Genomic DNA, 17,916 nt, shown 5'->3' with positions numbered 1-17,916 from the left:
AGGACAGGACAGACTAGAGGACAGGACAGACTAGAGGACAGGACGCACTAGAATACAGGACAGACTAGAGGACAGGACGGACTAGAGGACAGGACGCACTAGAGGACAGGACAGACTAGAGGACAGGACTTACTAGAGGACAGGACAGACTAGAGGACAGGACAGACTAGAGGACAGGACAGGACTTACTAGAGGACAGGACGGACTAGAGGACAGGACTTACTAGAGGACAGGACAGACTAGAGGACAGGACAGACTAGAGGACAGGACTTACTAGAGGACAGGACAGACTAGAGGACAGGACAGGACTTACTAGAGGACAGGACAGACTAGAGGACAGGACTTACTAGAGGACAGGACGGACTAGAGGACAGGACTTACTAGAGGACAGGACAGACTAGAGGACAGGACAGACTAGAGGACAGGACAGACTAGAGGACAGTACAGGACTTACTAGAGGACAGGACGGACGAGAGGACAGGACGCACTAGAAGACAGGACAGAGTAGAAGACAGGACATACTAGAATACAGGACGGACTAGAGAATAGGACGGACTAGAGAATAGGGTGGACTAGAGAATAGGGCGGACTAGAGGGCAGGGTGGCATTTGGGACAAATCCATTCTGTACTATTCCTGAACGAGAAACTTTCAAGACAATGTAATTGTCTAAAAATAATAATTCAAATTGTTTACAATTTGTAGGTTAAGAATGTCGAAAATGGTTCAATAACCACCATTGTTATACCAGAGGAGGTTGGTGAGGGGAGGATGGCTCATAATAATGGAATAATATATGGTGGATATATATCATTCCATTCATAGACATTACTATGAGCCAGTCCTTCCAATTTACAACCCCACCAGCCACCGCTGTTGTAAACAGTAAGAGAGACTGGTGGCTCTGCTCTGCTTCATTAAGACAGAGTGAAAACAGCAGCGTTCAGACAATGAATGAAATGAGAGTTCCTTCCTGGTCCATGTTGCTACAATGTACAGCCTCCCTCCATCCATCCATGCAGGCAGTACAGTTGGAGATGTTGGACTACATTTGGGACTCGGGGGGCTGGGTGGGGATGGAGGAAGGCTGGATAATGCCATTTCATTACTCCCTCATCCCCCGGTTATCCCTCCATCATCCCCTCCCGTCATCCCTGGTCCATAAACTAGCTTTGCTAAGCACTTATAGATGAATCATCAATGATGGCATCAACCCTCTTAAGGAACAGATGCACTGTCAACCACAACCAGTCTGATGTCAAGCTGATATAGAACCTTCTAGAAGAGAGGGCTGAGTACAGAGGACTGTCCTTGACTATGGTCCCCTGGATTGGCAGGATACACAGCCTGCCTTCCAAATGGCACCCCTATTCCCTATTTAGTGCCCTACATTGACCAGAGGCCTATGGGTTTCCCTATGGGCCCTGGTCAAAAGTCGTGCACTTTAAAGAGAAGAGGGTTCCGTTTGGGACGTGACCGTGTCAATGGGACGTGGTTAAAGTGAAATGAGGAGCGTCTCTCTAATCTGATGTTGGTTAAGTCTCTTCTCTTAATCCTACGATATAATGAGGGTAACGGAGGACAGGAAGGGGAAACAGCATGTGTTCACCATGAGACACATATACTTTCTCAACAGTAGAATAGATGGATGTCGCCATTGAACGGCGACCACTTCGACCGGGCCGGCTTACCAGATCTAGGTTAAAATACTTTATCTGTGCTCAATTAAGATAGCTTGGCATGATGGACCAATCGAGTAGTTACAAAACAATCCCATCTGGCACTGCAGGTGGGCTAAAGAGAGAAAACACACAAAGTATTGAAATATTTAAGATATAGTTTGAACCCAGGTCGGCTGGCTGACTAAATGGATATGGCTAAACTAAACTAAACTAAGGGATGGTGGGGTAGGGCATTAATGCTCTCATTTTACTAATACACTCCTCCACTTAGTCACAAGTTACCCTGTCTTTGTTGTGACTAACCAAATGTAAATGGCTAAACAGCTCTCTCTCTCTCTCTCTCTCTCTCTCTCTCTCTCTCTCTCTCTCTCTCTCTCTCTCTCTCTCTCTCTCTCTCTCTCTCTCTCTCTCTCTCTCTCTCTCTCTCTCTCTCTCTCTCTCTCTCTCTCTCAATTAAATTCGCTTTATTAGCATGACGTAACAATGTACATATTGCCAAAGCTTATTTTGGATATTTACAATATAAAATAAATAAAATTAGAATTCAAATTGGCAACGGGACAACAGTAACAACAATAACCAAGTGTCAAAATAACCAACACATTGAACAATAACAATAAGAATACAGTAGAGGACATGTGCAGGTTGATTGGTCTGTCAGACACTGTCCCTCAACTTATGGCAGGCAGCAATGTAGTGCGCTGCCAACCCACAGCTCTCTGCGTCCTCCCCCAACAGGACTGGTAGCCTACTCTCATCAGAGAGGTCTTTGAAACCTTGAATAAGGGTTTCAAATTTGGGGAAATGACACTCTCTAATTGTTTTATATTTTTTACATTTTGTCAGGAAATGCAACTCTGTCTCTGGTTCTGCTGTTGTGCAGTGGTTGCACAGCCTTTCCTCTACAGGGAGCCAGGTTTTCCAGTGACTACCCTTCTCAATGCCAAGGCTGTGCTCACTGAGCCTGTACTTTGTCAAGGTTTTTCTAAGGTTTTGATCAGTAACCATGGTCAAATATTTAGCCACGGTGTACTGTCGATTTAGGGCCAGATAGCACTGCATTTTGCTTTGTGTTTGTGCTTGTGTTTCCCAATAAGCAATGTAGTTTTGTTTTGACTGTGTTGTAATTTTGTTTATTCTGATTGATTGGATGTTCTGGTCCTGAGGTTTCAGTGTGTTAGTAGAACAGGTTTGTGAACTCAGCCCCAGGACCAGCTGGATGAGGGGACTCTTTTCTTTGCAGGGCTTGGTAATGATATGAGAGGGGGTCACTGTATTTTAGATGTTTCCAAAACTTAATTGCTCTTTTTTTAGTTTTTATTATTAGTGGATATTGGCCTAATTCTGCCCTGCATGCATTGTTTGTGGTTTTCCTCTGGACATGTAGGAGAATCTTACAGAACTCTGCATGCAGGGTTTCAATGGGGTGTTTGTCCCATTTGATGAAATCTTGTTTTGCAAGTGGACCCCAAACCTCGCTGCCATAAAGTGCAATTGGTTCAATGACATATTCAATTAGTTTTAGACAAATTTTAATAGGTATTTCAATTTGAATTTGCTTTTTAATGGCGTAGAATGACCTGCGTGCTTTCTCTCTCAGTTCATTCACTGCCTCATTAAGGTGTCCAGTTGAGCTTATTTTTAAACCTCAGTAATTGTAGTGTGTACAGTACTCTATATATTTTGTACCAATTGAGAACTTTGGTCTAATTCCCTGAGATCTGAATCTTCTCTGGAAAATCATTATTTTAGTCTTTTTGGGGTTTACTGCCAGGGCCCAGGTCTGGCAGTACTGCTCTAGCAGGTCCAGGCTCTACTGTAGGCCATGTGCTGTGAGTGACAGCAGGCATAGGTCATCTGCAAAGAGTAGGCATTAAACTTCTGAATTGTGGAGACTAACACCAGGGGCTGAGGATTTTTCTAGAACAGTTGCCAATTCGTTAATGTAAATATTGAAGAGTGCAGGGCTCAGATTACAACCCTGGCGAAGGCCCCACCCCTGGTTAAAGAATTCTGTTATTTTCTTACCAATTTTAATGCTGCACGTATTGCCAGTATACATTGATTTAATTATGTCATATGTTTTACCCCCTACACCACTTTCAATAACTTTGTAGAACAGTCCTGTAAGCCAAATAGAATCAAATGCTTTTTGGAAGTCGATAAAGCAAGCGTATATTTTGGTATTATGTTGGTGGACATGTTTATCTATCAGGGTCTGTAGGGTGTAAATATGATCAGTTGTGTGATGTTTTGGTATAAATCCAATTTGGATTTTGCTCAAGACATTGTGCTTATTAACGAAGTTTAGAACTCTTACATTGATAATACTACAGAAAACCTTCCCCAGGTTACTGTTCACACAAATGCCTCTGTAATTGTTAGGGTCAAATTTGTCTCCGTTCTTAAAGATTGGGGTTATGAGTCCTTGATTCCAGATGTCAGGGAAATAACCTACACTCAGGATCAAATTAAACAGTTTTAATATAGCCAATTGAAATTTTGCACTAGTGAGTTTGAGCATCTCATTTAGGATGTCATCAGGTCCGCATGCCTTTTTAAATTTGACGGCCTGAAGTTTCTTTTAGAGCTCCTGGTCAGTAATTGGGGAGTCCAGTGGATTTTGATTGTCCTTTATAGCTTTTTCTAATCCATTCAACTTCTCATGAATTTGGCGTTGTTCTGCGTTTGTGTCAATTTGAACGGTGTTGTAGAGTGTTTTAAAATGGGTTGTCCATATGTCGTCATTTTGTATCGCTAATTCCTCTTGTTTAGATTTTTTAAAGTTTCTTCCACTTTTGCCAGAAGTTGTTTGTGTTTATGGACTCCTCAATTAGTGTCAACTGCTTGCTCACTGTGCTTTTTTGGTTCTGAGTGTATGTTTATAGATTTTTAAAGTCTCACAGTAATGAAGGCGTAATTCACTATTATTTGGGTCTCTGTGCTTTTGGTTGGATAGTGTTCTATGTTTTTTCCTTCTAATTTTACAATCTGCATCAAACCAGATGTCATCTGTGGTCTTTTTTGTTTTGTTTTTTATCAATTTCAATTGTGCTTCTTTTGCCGTTTTCCTGAATATATAGTTGATGTTTTGTACTAATAGATTGATGCCTTCTTTACTGTGAATGAATGTGGTATCCAGAAAGTTATCTAAGAGTGTTTGGATATTTTGGTTCCAGGTTGCTTTCTGGTATTCTTCTGCGCTGTTTTGGGCCCATCTGTATGAATTTCTGATGTTGTACAGCTTACTGGGCTGTGAATGTCTGATGTTGTACAGCTTACTGGGCTGTGAATGTGTGGTTGTTTCCATGTCTGTTCTTTTGAGGAACAACGTAATTTGGCTGTGATCAGACAGAGGTGTTAGTGGCTTGACAGTGAATGAGCTGAGAGAGAAAGGGTCAATGTCTGTGATCATATAGTCTACTGTACTGTGGCCAAGAGGTGAGCAGTAGGTGAATCTCCCCAAAGAGTCCCCCCGTAACCTACCAATGACAAAGTACAGACCCAGGCTTCTACAGAGCTGCAAAAGATCCCTTCCGTTTTTGTTGACGGTGCTGTCACTGTTGTTTCTATGGGGGAGATTAAGACAGTTAGAAACCGTATGGCCTGTAATAAAGCTGTCCCCTCGTGTGCTCGTTAGATCAGGTAGTGTTCCTGTGCGCGCATTTGTGTCCCCACAGATGAGCACATTTCCCTGGGCCTGGAAATGACACGTCTCTTCCTCAAGGTTGGGTAAGATCTCCTCTGAGTAATATGTGGATTCTGAGGGGCAAAGGAACACATCTTTTTCTGTCAGTACAAGTTCTTTTTTCAGTTTTAACCAAATGTGATATTTGCCAATTTTGAGGGGATCAATTAGATGTTGTAGTTCAGATTTGTACCAAATTATCAGTCCTCCAGAGTCTCTGCCTCTATTGATAGAGCTGTGTGTCTGTGATGGCACAATTACCTCTCTGTAGCCTGTGGGGCAGTGAGTGACAACGTCAGCCTTACACCATGTCTCCTGCAGAATGATGATGTCAACATCTTTAAGATTTTTGTTGAACTCCAGTGCTAAACTCTTCAGTCCAAAGGTTGATGAATTTAGGCCCTGAATGTTCCACATGCTAACTGATAGTTTAGGCCTTGAATGGTCCACATGCTAACTGATAGTTTAGGCCTTGAATGGTCCACATGCTAACTGATAGTTTAGGCCCTGAATGTTCCACATGCTAACTGATAGTGATAGAAATACAGTAACTACTAACTAATAAGTTGTTAAGAGATAAACAGGATAACAGCTAACATTTTTTCTGTTATATATATAAATATTCCTATTCATTGAACAAGTAAATTCTAGTACAATAGGTGTATGTGTGTGTGTGTGTGTGTGTGTGTGTGTGTGTGTGTGTGTGTGTGTGTGTGTGTGTGTGTGTGTGTGTGTGTGTGTGTGTGTGTGTGTGTGTGTGCGTGCGTGCGTGCGTGCGTGCGTGCGTGCGTGCGTGCGTGCGTGCGTGCGTCCGTGCGTCCGTGTGTGTTTAGTGCAGTTTAGTGCAGATGTATTGGAGGAGCTGTTTAATTTCACTTAATCCTACATGGTTCTCCTGTCCTCTGACGACCTCTGTGTAGCTGCACTGGTCCTGCTGTTGGGCCCTGTGGAGTGGAGGAGGGCCAGTTCTGGGCCGTGGGGCTTCCTCTCTGGTCTGGTAGGGGTGGTGGTCTAGTGCGGGGTAGTAGGCTGGGCCCGGTCCGGTCTGGCTTAGCCGATGGAAGTGGTGATGCTCTGGTGGTGGGTGATGTCTGTGGGGTGCGCTGGGTCTGGTGTGGCGTTGAAAGGGCCTGGGGCTCCTTGGTGGTGCAGTGGTCTGGTAGGGGTCTCTGGGTGGTCCTCTGTCCAGGGCGGCATGGGGTGTTTGTCTACCAAGTGCCACGTCCTTTAGAGACTTGGCAAACATCCCTACTGTCTGCTTTCTCAGTTGGGAGTGGTCGTGCAGATGCTCTGGGGTGATTGTTGGGTGGTGAGCAATGTGCACGTTCGGGAGTAGGCCTCTCTCTCTCTCTCTCTCTCTCTCTCTCTCTCTCTCTCTCTCTCTCTCTCTCTCTCTCTCTCTCTCTCTCTCTCTCTCTCTCTCTCTCTCTCTCGCGCTCTCTCGCGCTCTCTCGCTCTCTCGCGCTCTCTCTCTCTCTCTCTCTCTTTGCCTTATTGGCATGGGAAAAAATATGTTTACACTGCTGCCAAAGCAAGTGAAATAGATCAACAAAAGTGAAATAAACAATCAAAAATTACACGCACAAAGGTTCCAAAAGAATAGACATTTCAAATGTCATATTATGTCTATAAACAGTGTTGTAATGATGTGTAAATAGTTAAAGTACAAAAGGGAAGTGTGCACTTCTCTTGAGAGGCATTGTGAGATATTGTGATTTGATTTTGATTTGATTTGAGCTCTGCCTACGGCGGCCTTTCTCAATATCAAGGCTATGCTCACTGAGTCTGTACATAGTCAAAGCTTTCCTTAATTTTGGGTCAGTCACAGTGGCCAGGTATTCTGCCACTGTGTACTCTCTGTTTAGGGCCAAATAGCATTCTAGTTTGCTCTGTTTTTTTGTTAATTCTTTCCAATGTGTCAAGTAATTATCTTTTTGTTTTGTCATGATTTGGTTGGGTCTAATTATGTTGCTGTCCTGGGGCTCTGTGGGGTGTGTTTGTGTTGGTGAACAGAGCCCCAGGACCAGCTTGCTTAGGGGCAATTCTCCAGGTTCATCTCTCTGTAGGTGATGGCTTTGTTATGGAATGTTTGATAATCGCTTCCTTTTAGGTTGTTGTAGAATTTAAAGGCTCTTTTCTGGATTTTAGGTATCGGCCTAATTCGTCCTAATTCTGCTCTGCATGCATTATTTGTTTTTTTATGTTGCACACTGAGGATATTTTTCAGAATTCTGCATGCAGAGTCTCAATTTGGTGTTTGCCCCATTTTGTGAATTCTTGGTTGGTGAGCGGACCCCAGACCTCATAAAGGGCAATGTGTTCTATAACTGATTCAAGTAGTTTTTGCCAGATCCTAATTGGAATGTACGTTCCTTCTGATGGCATAGAAGGCCCTTCTTGCCTTGTCTCTCAGATCATTCACAGCTTTATGGACGTTACCTGTGGCGCTGATGTTTAGGCCGAGGTATGTATCGTTTTTTGTGTGATCTAGAGTGATCTAGGTGGAATTTGTATTCGTGGTCCTGGCATCTGGACCTTTTTTGGAACACCATTATTTTGTCTTACTGAGATTTAATGTCGAGGCCCAGGTCTGGCAGAATCTGTGCAGAATATCTAGGTGCTGCTGTAGGCCCTCCTTGGTCGGTGACAGAAACATCAGATCATCAGCAAACAGTAAACATTTGACTTCAGATTCATATATATTTTGAAGAGGGTGGGGCTTAATCTGCATCCCTGTCTCACCCCCCAACCCAATAAAAAGAAATGTGTGTTTTTTGCTCATTTTAACAGCACACTTGTTGCTTGTGTACATGGACTTTATAATGTTGTATGTTTTTCCCCCAACACCAATTCGTATAGCAGGCCCTCTTGCCAAATTAAGACGAAAGCTTTTTTTAAATCAACAAGGCATGAGAAGACTTTGCCTTTGTTTTGGTTTGTTTGTCAATTAGGGTGTGCAGGGTGAATATGTGGTCTGTCGTAAAGTAATTTGGTTAAAAGCCAATTTGACATTTGCTCAGTACATTGTTTTCGCTGATGAAATGTACGAGTCTGCTGTTAATGATAATGCAGAGGATTTTGTCAAGGTTGCTGTTGACGCATATCCCACAGTAGTTATTGGGGTCAACTTTGTCTCCACTTTTGTGGATTGGGGTGATCAGTCCTTGGTTCCAAATATTGGGGAATATGCCAGAGCTGAGGAGGATGTTAAAGAGTTTAAGTATAGCCAATTGGAATTTGTGGTCTGTATATTTTATCATTTCATTTAGGATACCATCAACCCCACAGGCCTTTTAGGGTTGGAGGGTTTGTATTTTGTCCTGTAGTTCATTCAATGTAATTGGAGAATCCAGTGGGTTCTGGTAGTCTTTAATAGTTGATTCTAAGATTTGTATTTGATCATATATATGTTTTTGCTGTTTGTTCTTTGTTATAGAGCCACAAGTATTAGAGAAGTGGTTTATCCATACATCTCCGTTTTGGATCGATAACTCTTTGTGTTTTTGTTTGTTTAGAGTTTTCCAATTTTCCCAGAAGTGGTTAGATTCTATGGATTCTTCAATTACATTGAGCTGATTTCTGACGTGCTGTTTCCTTTATTTTCCGTAGTGTATTTCTGTATTGTTTTAGTGATTCACCATAGTGAAGGCGTACACTCAGGTTTTCTGGATCTCTATGTTTTTGGTTTGATAGGTTTCTCAATTTCTTTCTTAGGTTTTTGCATTCTTCATCAAACCATTTGCCCTTCTTGATAATTTTCTTAGGTTTTCTGCTTGAGGCGGAGAGGTCAAATATACTTGTAAAGTTTTTCTACTGCTATATTTAAACCTTCACTATTGAGGTTAAACATTTTGTCCAGGAAATTGTCTAGAAGGGATTGAATGTGTTGTTGGTAGATTTTGTTGGGGTAGATTTCCACACTACTTGTCACGCCCTGACCTTAGAGATCCTTTTAATTCTCTATTTTGGTTAGGTCAGGGTGTGACTAGGGTGGACAATCTAGTTTTCCTATTTCTTTGTTTGGCTTGGTATGGTTCCCAATCAGAGGCAGCTGTCTATCGTTGTCTCTGATTGGGGAATCATACTTAGGCAGCCTTTTTCCCACCTTCATTTATGGATCTTGATTTTGTATAGTTGCTGTGTAGCCTGGAGAACTTTACGTTTGTTTTGTATTTTATTAATTTTTTCGGTGTTCATTTGAATAAAAGTAAGATGTTGGCCTATACCACGCTGCACCTCATTCAAACGACGAGCCTAACACTATTTTCCTTCCATCTATAGCATTTCTTAATATTATTCACTTCCTTTGGCTTTGATGCCTCATGATTTGAGCATTGCTCTGTTCAAGTACAGTGTGATTTTGCTGTGATCTGATAGGGGTGTCAGTGGGCTGACTGTGAACGCTCTGAGAGACTCTGGGTTGAGGTCAGTGATAAAGTAGTCTACAGTACTACTGCCAAGAGATGAGCTATAGGTGTACCTACAGTAGGAGTCCCCTCGAAGCCTACCATTAACTATGTACATACCCAGCGTCCGACAGAGCTGCAGGAGTTGTGACCCATTTGTGTTGGTTATGTTGTCGTAGTTGTGTCTAGGGGGGCATGTGGTGGAAGGAATGCTGTTATTTCCAGGTAGGTGTTTGTCTCCCTGTGTGCTGAGGATGTCAGGTTCTTGTCCAGTTCTGGCTTTTAAGTTGCCACAGTCTAGAACATGTCCCTGGGGCTGGAAATCCCTCCAGGATGGAGAAGATGTCTTCGTTAAAGTATGGGGATTCTATTGGGGGGATATAGGTAGCACACATGAGGACTTTTTTCTCTGTTGAGATCATTTCCTTATTCATTTCTAGCTAGATGTAAAATGTTCTTGTTTTGACTAATTTAATAGAGTGGGTTAGGTCTGCTCTATACCAAATTAGCATACCCCCTGAGTCTCTTCCATGTTTCACACCTGGTAGTGTTGTGGATGGGACTACCAGCTCTCTGTAACCTAGAGGGAAACCAGTGGGTCCGTCTCCTTTATACCATGTTTCTTGTAGGATGACAATGTCTCTATTTCCAATTTATTTGATGAAGTCTGGGTTCCTGCTCTTTATGACAAAGGCAGATGACCTCAGACCTTGTATATTCCATGATGAGATAGTAAAAGCTTTGTGTTCCATAGTGTCTAGTGTTGTTTTTGTGTGGTTTAGGCCCGGACCATCACAGTAGGTGTGAGCAGAGCATGTTGAGCATCTGATACATACCTCTTAGGTCTCAGGATGGGGCTTGGCCGGGTGTAATAGTGGGGGTTGGGCTTGTTGCTCTGCTCACTGCCTGGACATATGTCCTGCTGTCATGTTGAGGTCCTTGCCTCCCTCTCTCTTTCTCTCTCTTTCTCTCTCTCTCCCCCCTCTCTCTTTCTCCTTTTCTCTCTCTCTCCCTCTCTCTTTCTCCTTTTCTCTCTCTCTCTCTCTCTTTTATGATAAGGGTATTAAGGGATGGGATGGGGGGATAGGCCTTAATACTCTCTTATCTCTAATCCACTTTGTGAAAAGTCACCCTGCCTTTGTTGTGACTGATGGACAGTGTGCGACTACAGTCGTGGCCAAAAGTTTTGAGAATTACACAAAAATGTATTTTACAAAGTCTGCTGCCTCAGTTTGTATGATGGCAATTTGCATATACTCCAGAATGTTATGAAGAGTGATCAGATGAATTGCAATTAATTGCAAAGTCCCTATTTGCCATGCAAATTAACTGAATCCCCAAACAACATTTCCACTGCATTTCAGCCCTGCCACAAAAGGACCAGCTGACATCATGTCAGTGATTCTCTCGTTAACACAGTTGTGAGTGTTGACGAGGACAAGGCTGGAGATCACTCTGTCATGCTGATTGAGTTTGAATAACAGACTGGAAGCTTCAAAAGGAGGGTGGTGCTTGGAATCATTGTTCTTCCTCTGTCAGCCATGGTTACCTGCAAGGAAACACGTGCCGTCATCATTGCTTTGCACAAAAAGGGCTTCACAGGCAAGGATATTGCTGTCAGTAAGATTGCACCTAAATCAACCATTTATCGGATCATCAAGAACTTCAAGGAGAGCGGTTCAAATGTTGTTAAGATGGCTTCAGGGCGCCCAAGAAAGTCCAGCAAACGCCAGGACCGTCTCCTAAAGTTGATTCAGCTGCGGGATCGGGGCACCACCAGTACAGAGCTTGCTCAGGAATGGCAGCAGGCAGGTATGAGTGTATCTGCACGCACAGTGAGACGAAGACTTTTGGAGGATGGCCTGGTGTCAAGAATGGCAGCAAAGAAGCCACTTCTCTCCAGGAAAAACAACAGGGACAGACTGATATTCTGCAAAAGGTACAGGGATTGGACTGCTGAGGATTGGGTAAAGTCATTTTCCTTGATGAATCCCCTTTCTGATTGTTTGGGGCATCTGGAAAAAAGCTTTTCCGGAGAAGACAAGGTGAGCGCTACCATCAGTCCTGTGTCATGCCAACAGTAAAGTATCCTGAGACCATTCATGTGTGGGCTTGCTTCTCAGCCAAGGGAGTGGGCTCACTCACAATTTTGCCTAAGAACACAGCCATGAATAAAGAATGGTACCAACACATCCTCCGAGAGCAACTTCTCCCAACCATCCAGGAACAGTTTGGTGACGAACAATGCCTTTTCCAGCATGATGGAGCACCTTGCCATAAGGCAAAAGTGATAACTAAGTGGCTCGAGGAACAAAACATCGATATTTTGGGTCCATGGCCAGGAAACTCCCCAGACTTTAATCCCATTGAGAACTTGTGGTCAATCCTCAAGAGGCGGGTTGACAAACAAAAACCCACAAATTCTGACAAACTCCAAGCATTGATTATGCAAGAATGGGCTGCCATCAGTCAGGATGTGGCCCAGAAGTTAATTGACAGCATGCCAGGGCGGATTGCAGAGGTCTTGAAAAAGAAGGGTCAACACTGCAAATATTGACTCTTTGCATGAACTTCATGTAATTGTCAATAAAAGCCTTTGACACTTATGAAATGCTTGTAATTATACTTCAGTATTCCATAGTAACATCTGACAAAAGACACTGAAGCAGCAAACTTTGTGGAAATGAATATTTGTGTCATTCTCAAAACTTTTGGCCATGACTGTACTCCATGCTACATTATGGTCTGTAAAACAGTGTTTCCACTGCATTCTGTTAGCTGTGGCTAAATAAAAATATATATAAAAAAATAAATAAATGTATTTAAATAATCTAAATAATCTACAGTTCAAAAGTTTTGGGTCACTTAGAAATGTCCTTGTTTTTGAATGTTTTTTATTTTTTTATTGTCCATTAAAATAACATAAAATTGATCAGAAATACAGTATAGACATTGTTAATGTTGTAAATGACTATTGTAGCTGGAAACGGCTGATTCTTTATGGAATATCTACATAGGCGTACAGAGGCCCATTATCAGCAACCATCACTCCTGTGTTCCAATGGCACGTTGTGTTAGCTAATCCAAGTTTATCATTTTAAAAGGCTAATTGATCATTAGAAAACCCTTTTGCAATTATGTTAGCACAGCTGAAAACGGTTGTCCTGATTAAAGAATCAATAAAACTGGCCTTCTTTAGACTAGTTGAGTATCTGGAGCATCAGCATTTGTGGGTTTGATTACAGGCTCAAAATTGCCAGAAACAAAGAACTTTCTTCTGAAACTCGTCAGTCTATTCTTGTTCTGAGAAATTAAGGCTATTCCATGCGAGAAATTGCCAAGAAACTGAAGATCTCGTACAACGCTGTGTACTACTCCCTTCACAGAACAGCGCAGACTGGCTCTAACCAGAATAGAAGTCCTCAACTGGCAGCTTCATTAAATTGTACCAGTCTCAACGTCAACAGTGAAGAGGCGACTCTGGGAGGCTGGCCTTCTAGGCAGAGTTCCAAAGAAAAAGCCATATCTCAGACTGGCCAATAAATAAATAAATATTAAGATGGGCAAAAGAACACAGACACTGGACAGAGGAACTTTGCCTTCATAGTATTTCATCATAGTATTTCATCATAGTATTTCATCATAGTATTTCAAGGAAGTTTTGTTACGCTCATTCGTTTTTCGTCTGTGAATAAATAATCTGTCCGGGTACAGCCATGTTCTAAAGGCTATGTAGCTATTTGTGCCGATGCGGCCGCCAAAACCGCCTGTCTGCAAAAGACAGTGAATGTTTATTTTTTGGGGGGGAAAACATCTAACTTCTTTGCAATTCTACATATTTTGTCACAGAGAAGATTTTGACGAAGAATATCCTTTTAGCTGACCTTTCGCACAGTCGTTCTGAACCCACAAAATGAAATACTACTGTAAAAGCATCACATCAGACTGTGTGAGACATATTGTAAATGGTGGCCCTTTGACAAAGGCTCTTTATTATAATAAGAACATGACATGAGTGTACAACTTTCCCTTTTCATTTTTTATATAGACATAAATACAGCAAGTATTTTTTACCTGAGAGTGAGCTTATGTAGCCGACCAAATTAATTAAATCATTAACTTCTCTTACCAACTAATGCAGCAAATGAACTGGCCTCAGAATAAATTACATATTCCAGCACTTTGCATGAGAATATTCCTGAAAAATGTAATGCCGGTGTTTCCAGGACCGTCTCCTAAAGTTGATTCAGCTGCGGGATCGGGGCACCACCAGTACAGAGCTTGCTCAGGAATGGCAGCAGGCAGGTATGAGTGTATCTGCACGCACAGTGAGACAAAGACTTTTGGAGGATGGCCTGGTGTCAAGAATGGCAGCAAAGAAGCCACTTCTCTCCAGGAAAAACAACAGGGACAGACTGATATTCTGCAAAAGGTACAGGGATTGGACTGCTGAGGATTGGGTAAAGTCATTTTCCTTGATGAATCCCCTTTCTGATTGTTTGGGGCATCTGGAAAAAAGCTTTTCCGGAGAAGACAAGGTGAGCGCTACCATCAGTCCTGTGTCATGCCAACAGTAAAGTATCCTGAGACCATTCATGTGTGGGCTTGCTTCTCAGCCAAGGGAGTGGGCTCACTCACAATTTAAATCATTAACTTCTCTTACCAACTAATGCAGCAAATGAACTGGCCTCAGAATAAATTACATATTCCAGCACTTTGCATGAGAATATTCCTGAAAAATGTAATGCCGGTGTTTCCCTTTCAATGGTCTCTGGGAATATCACTTTTCTTTACCACCTCTATATTCCCACCACCTACACCTACTACCCAGAACAACATGAGACACAGACTCACCAGGTCCTAACATGGACACCATACAGGTGACTATGCAACTCACCAGGTCCTAACATGGACACCATACAGGTGACTATGCAACTCACCAGGTCCTAACATGGACACCATACAGGTGACTATGCAACTCACCAGGTCCTAACATGGACACCATACAGGTGACTATGCAACTCACCAGGTCCTAACATGGACACCATACAGGTGACTATGCAACATGGACTCACCAGGACTCTGCCCGTCAGTGTCTGGGCTGATATCATGACCCCGGCCCAATCTTTGACGGAGGTCATCCAGCCCACCTCGCTGAGCGCAGCCACCGTCTCCTTGGTGTGCTTGATGCCATCCCCATGGGAGATAGGGTGATGGACCCGCTGAACATTCTGGAAGAAAAGGGGAGATGTAGGGGGAGGGAGGGAGCGAGGGAGCGAGGGAGAGAGAGAGAGAGAGAGAGAAAAAGAGAGAGAGAGAGACAGAGAGAGAACAGAGACAGAGAGAGGGAGAGAGAGAGGATGAGAGGAATGCAGAGACAGAGAGAGACAGAGAGAGAGACAGAGAGAGACAGAGAGAGAGACAGAGAGAGAGACAGAGAGAGAGGACGAGAGAGACAGAGAGAGACAGAGAGAGACAGAGAGAGACAGAGAGAGACAGAGAGAGAGGACGAGAGGAATACAGAGACAGAGAGAGACAGAGAGAGACAGAGAGAGACAGAGGGAGAGAGAGGGAGAGGACGAGAGGAATACAGAGACAGAGAGAGACAGAGAGAGACAGAGAGAGAGACAGAGAGAGAGAGAGAGGATGAGAGGAATGCAGAGACAGAGAGAGACGACGAGAGGAATACAGAGACAGCGAGAGGGAGAGGGCGAGAGGAATACAGAGAGAGTGAGCGAGAGAGGGCGAGAGGAATACAGAAACAGCGAGAGGGAGAGAGAGAGGGCGAGAGGAATACAGAGAGAGAGAGAGAGAGAGAGAGAGAGGACAAGAGGAATACAGAGAGAGAGAGAGGGAGAGAGAGAGGGCGAGAGGAATACAGAGAGAGAGAGAGGGAGAGAGGAATACAAGAGACAGAGAGAGGGAGAGAGAGAGGAATACAGAGAGAGAGAGGGAGAGAGGACGAGAGGAATACAGAGAGAGAGAGGGAGAGAGAGGACGAGAGTAATACAGCGAGAGAGAGAGGGAGAGAGAGAGGAATACAGAGAGAGAGAGGGAGAGAGGACGAGAGGAATACAGAGAGAGAGAGGGAGAGAGAGAGGACGACAGTAATACAGCGAGAGTGAGAGAGGGAGGACGAGAGGAATACAGAGAGAGAGAGGGAGAGAGAGAGGATGAGAGGAATACAGAGAGAGAGAGGACGAGAGGAATACAGAGAGAGAGAGGGAGAGAGAAATACAGAGACAGCGAGACAGAGAGAGAGGACGAGAGTAATACAGCGACAGCGAGAGGGAGAGAGAGAGGATGAGAGGAATACAGAGAGAGAGAACGAGAGAAATACAGAGACAGCGAGACAGAGAGAGAGGGAGAGAGAGAGAGGACGAGAGGAATACAGAGACAGCGAGAGAGGACGAGAGGAATACAAGAGACAGCGAGACAGAGAGAGAGGAATACAAGAGACAGAGGGAATAGGCATTACTAATCATCTAATAAATTCTTCAGAGCAAAAATGTCTCAAATGAATGCACTATCACGCTCCACCAGATCTATAGCACAATACATGGACCAGACCTTAGCACCCTGTTGTGCTTTCTGTACGTCAACTGACACGTTAGCATGAGACAAGCAAGACAAACACAGAGCCAACCAGGGTGTGTGTGTGAGTTTGTGTATCAATGACTGTGCATGACCGTGTGTATGTGTGAGGAGTGCCTCCATGGTAGTCAAGCAGCCATAGAGATCTTCTCCTGCTACCTCAGTGAATGGGCTAGGCTGTCTGCTGTCTGCTACCTCAGTGAATAGGCTAGGCTGTCTGCTACCTCAGTGAATAGGCTAGGCTGTCTGCTACCTCAGTGAATGGGCTAGGCTGTCTGCTACCTCAGTGAATGGGCTTTCTGCTACCTCAGTGAATAGGCTAGGCTGTCTGCTACCTCAGTGAATGGGCTTTCTGCTACCTCAGTGAATAGGCTAGGCTGTCTGCTACCTCAGTGAATAGGCTAGGCTGTCTGCTGTCTGCTACCTCAGTGAATGGGCTAGGCTGTCTGCTACCTCAGTGAATGGGCTAGGCTCTCTGCTGTCTGCTACCTCAGTGAATGGGCTTTCTGCTACCTCAGTGAATGGGCTAGGCTGTCTGCTACCTCAGTGAATGGGCTAGGCTCTCTGCTGTCTGCTACCTCAGTGAATGGGCTAGGCTGTCTGCTACCTCAGTGAATGGGCTAGGCTGTCTGCTACCTCAGTGAATAGGCTTTCTGCTACCTCAGTGAATGGGCTAGGCTCTCTGCTGTCTGCTACCTCAGTGAATGGGCTAGGCTGTCTGCTACCTCAGTGAATAGGCTTTCTGCTACCTCAGTGAGTGGGCTAGGCTCTCTGCTGTCTGCTACCTCAGTGAATGGGCTTTCTGCTACCTCAGTGAATGGGCTAGGCTCTCTGCTGTCTGCTACCTCAGTGAATGGGCTTTCTGCTACCTCAGTGAATAGGCTAGGCTGTCTGCTACCTCAGTGAATGGACTAGGCTGTCTGCTACCTCAGTGAATGGGCTAGGCTGTCTGCTACCTCAGTGAATGGGCTAGGCTCTCTGCTGTCTGCTACCTCAGTGAATGGGCTAGGCTGTCTGCTACCTCAGTGAATGGGCTAGGCTGTCTGCTACCTCAGTGAATAGGCTTTCTGCTACCTCAGTGAATGGGCTAGGCTCTCTGCTGTCTGCTACCTCAGTGAATGGGCTAGGCTGTCTGCTACCTCAGTGAATAGGCTTTCTGCTACCTCAGTGAGTGGGCTAGGCTCTCTGCTGTCTGCTACCTCAGTGAATGGGCTTTCTGCTACCTCAGTGAATGGGCTAGGCTCTCTGCTGTCTGCTACCTCAGTGAATGGGCTTTCTGCTACCTCAGTGAATAGGCTAGGCTGTCTGCTACCTCAGTGAATGGACTAGGCTGTCTGCTACCTCAGTGAATGGGCTAGGCTGTCTGCTACCTTAGTGAATGGGCTAGGCTGTCTGCTCTCTGCTACCTCAGTGAATGGGCTAGGCTGTCTGCTGTCTGCTACCTCAGAGAATGGTCTGTCTGCTACCTCGGTGAATAGGCTAGGTTGTCTGCTACCTCAGTGAGTGGGCTAGGCTGTCTGCTGTCTGCTACCTCAGTGAATGGGCTA

At 44.2% G+C, this 17,916-nt stretch overlaps 1 protein-coding gene across 2 annotated transcripts in view; it reads right to left on the bottom strand.

Moving 5' to 3' along the window:
- The window catches only part of LOC139580351 (calcium-activated potassium channel subunit alpha-1a-like), a 264,274-nt gene that overhangs the window by 222,622 nt on the left and 23,736 nt on the right, over positions 1-17,916 (bottom strand). For both annotated transcript variants that reach the window (XM_071408931.1, XM_071408930.1), the window contains exon 2: positions 14,851-15,006. In XM_071408931.1, the coding sequence (XP_071265032.1) occupies positions 14,851-15,006 (156 nt within the window). The remainder of the gene's footprint in view (positions 1-14,850; positions 15,007-17,916) is intronic.

Source organism: Salvelinus alpinus, chromosome 7 (genome assembly GCF_045679555.1).
Source record: "Salvelinus alpinus chromosome 7, SLU_Salpinus.1, whole genome shotgun sequence".
NCBI classification, from domain to species: Eukaryota; Metazoa; Chordata; class Actinopteri; order Salmoniformes; family Salmonidae; genus Salvelinus; species Salvelinus alpinus.
This window is presented reverse-complemented; position numbering and strand designations above follow the sequence as displayed.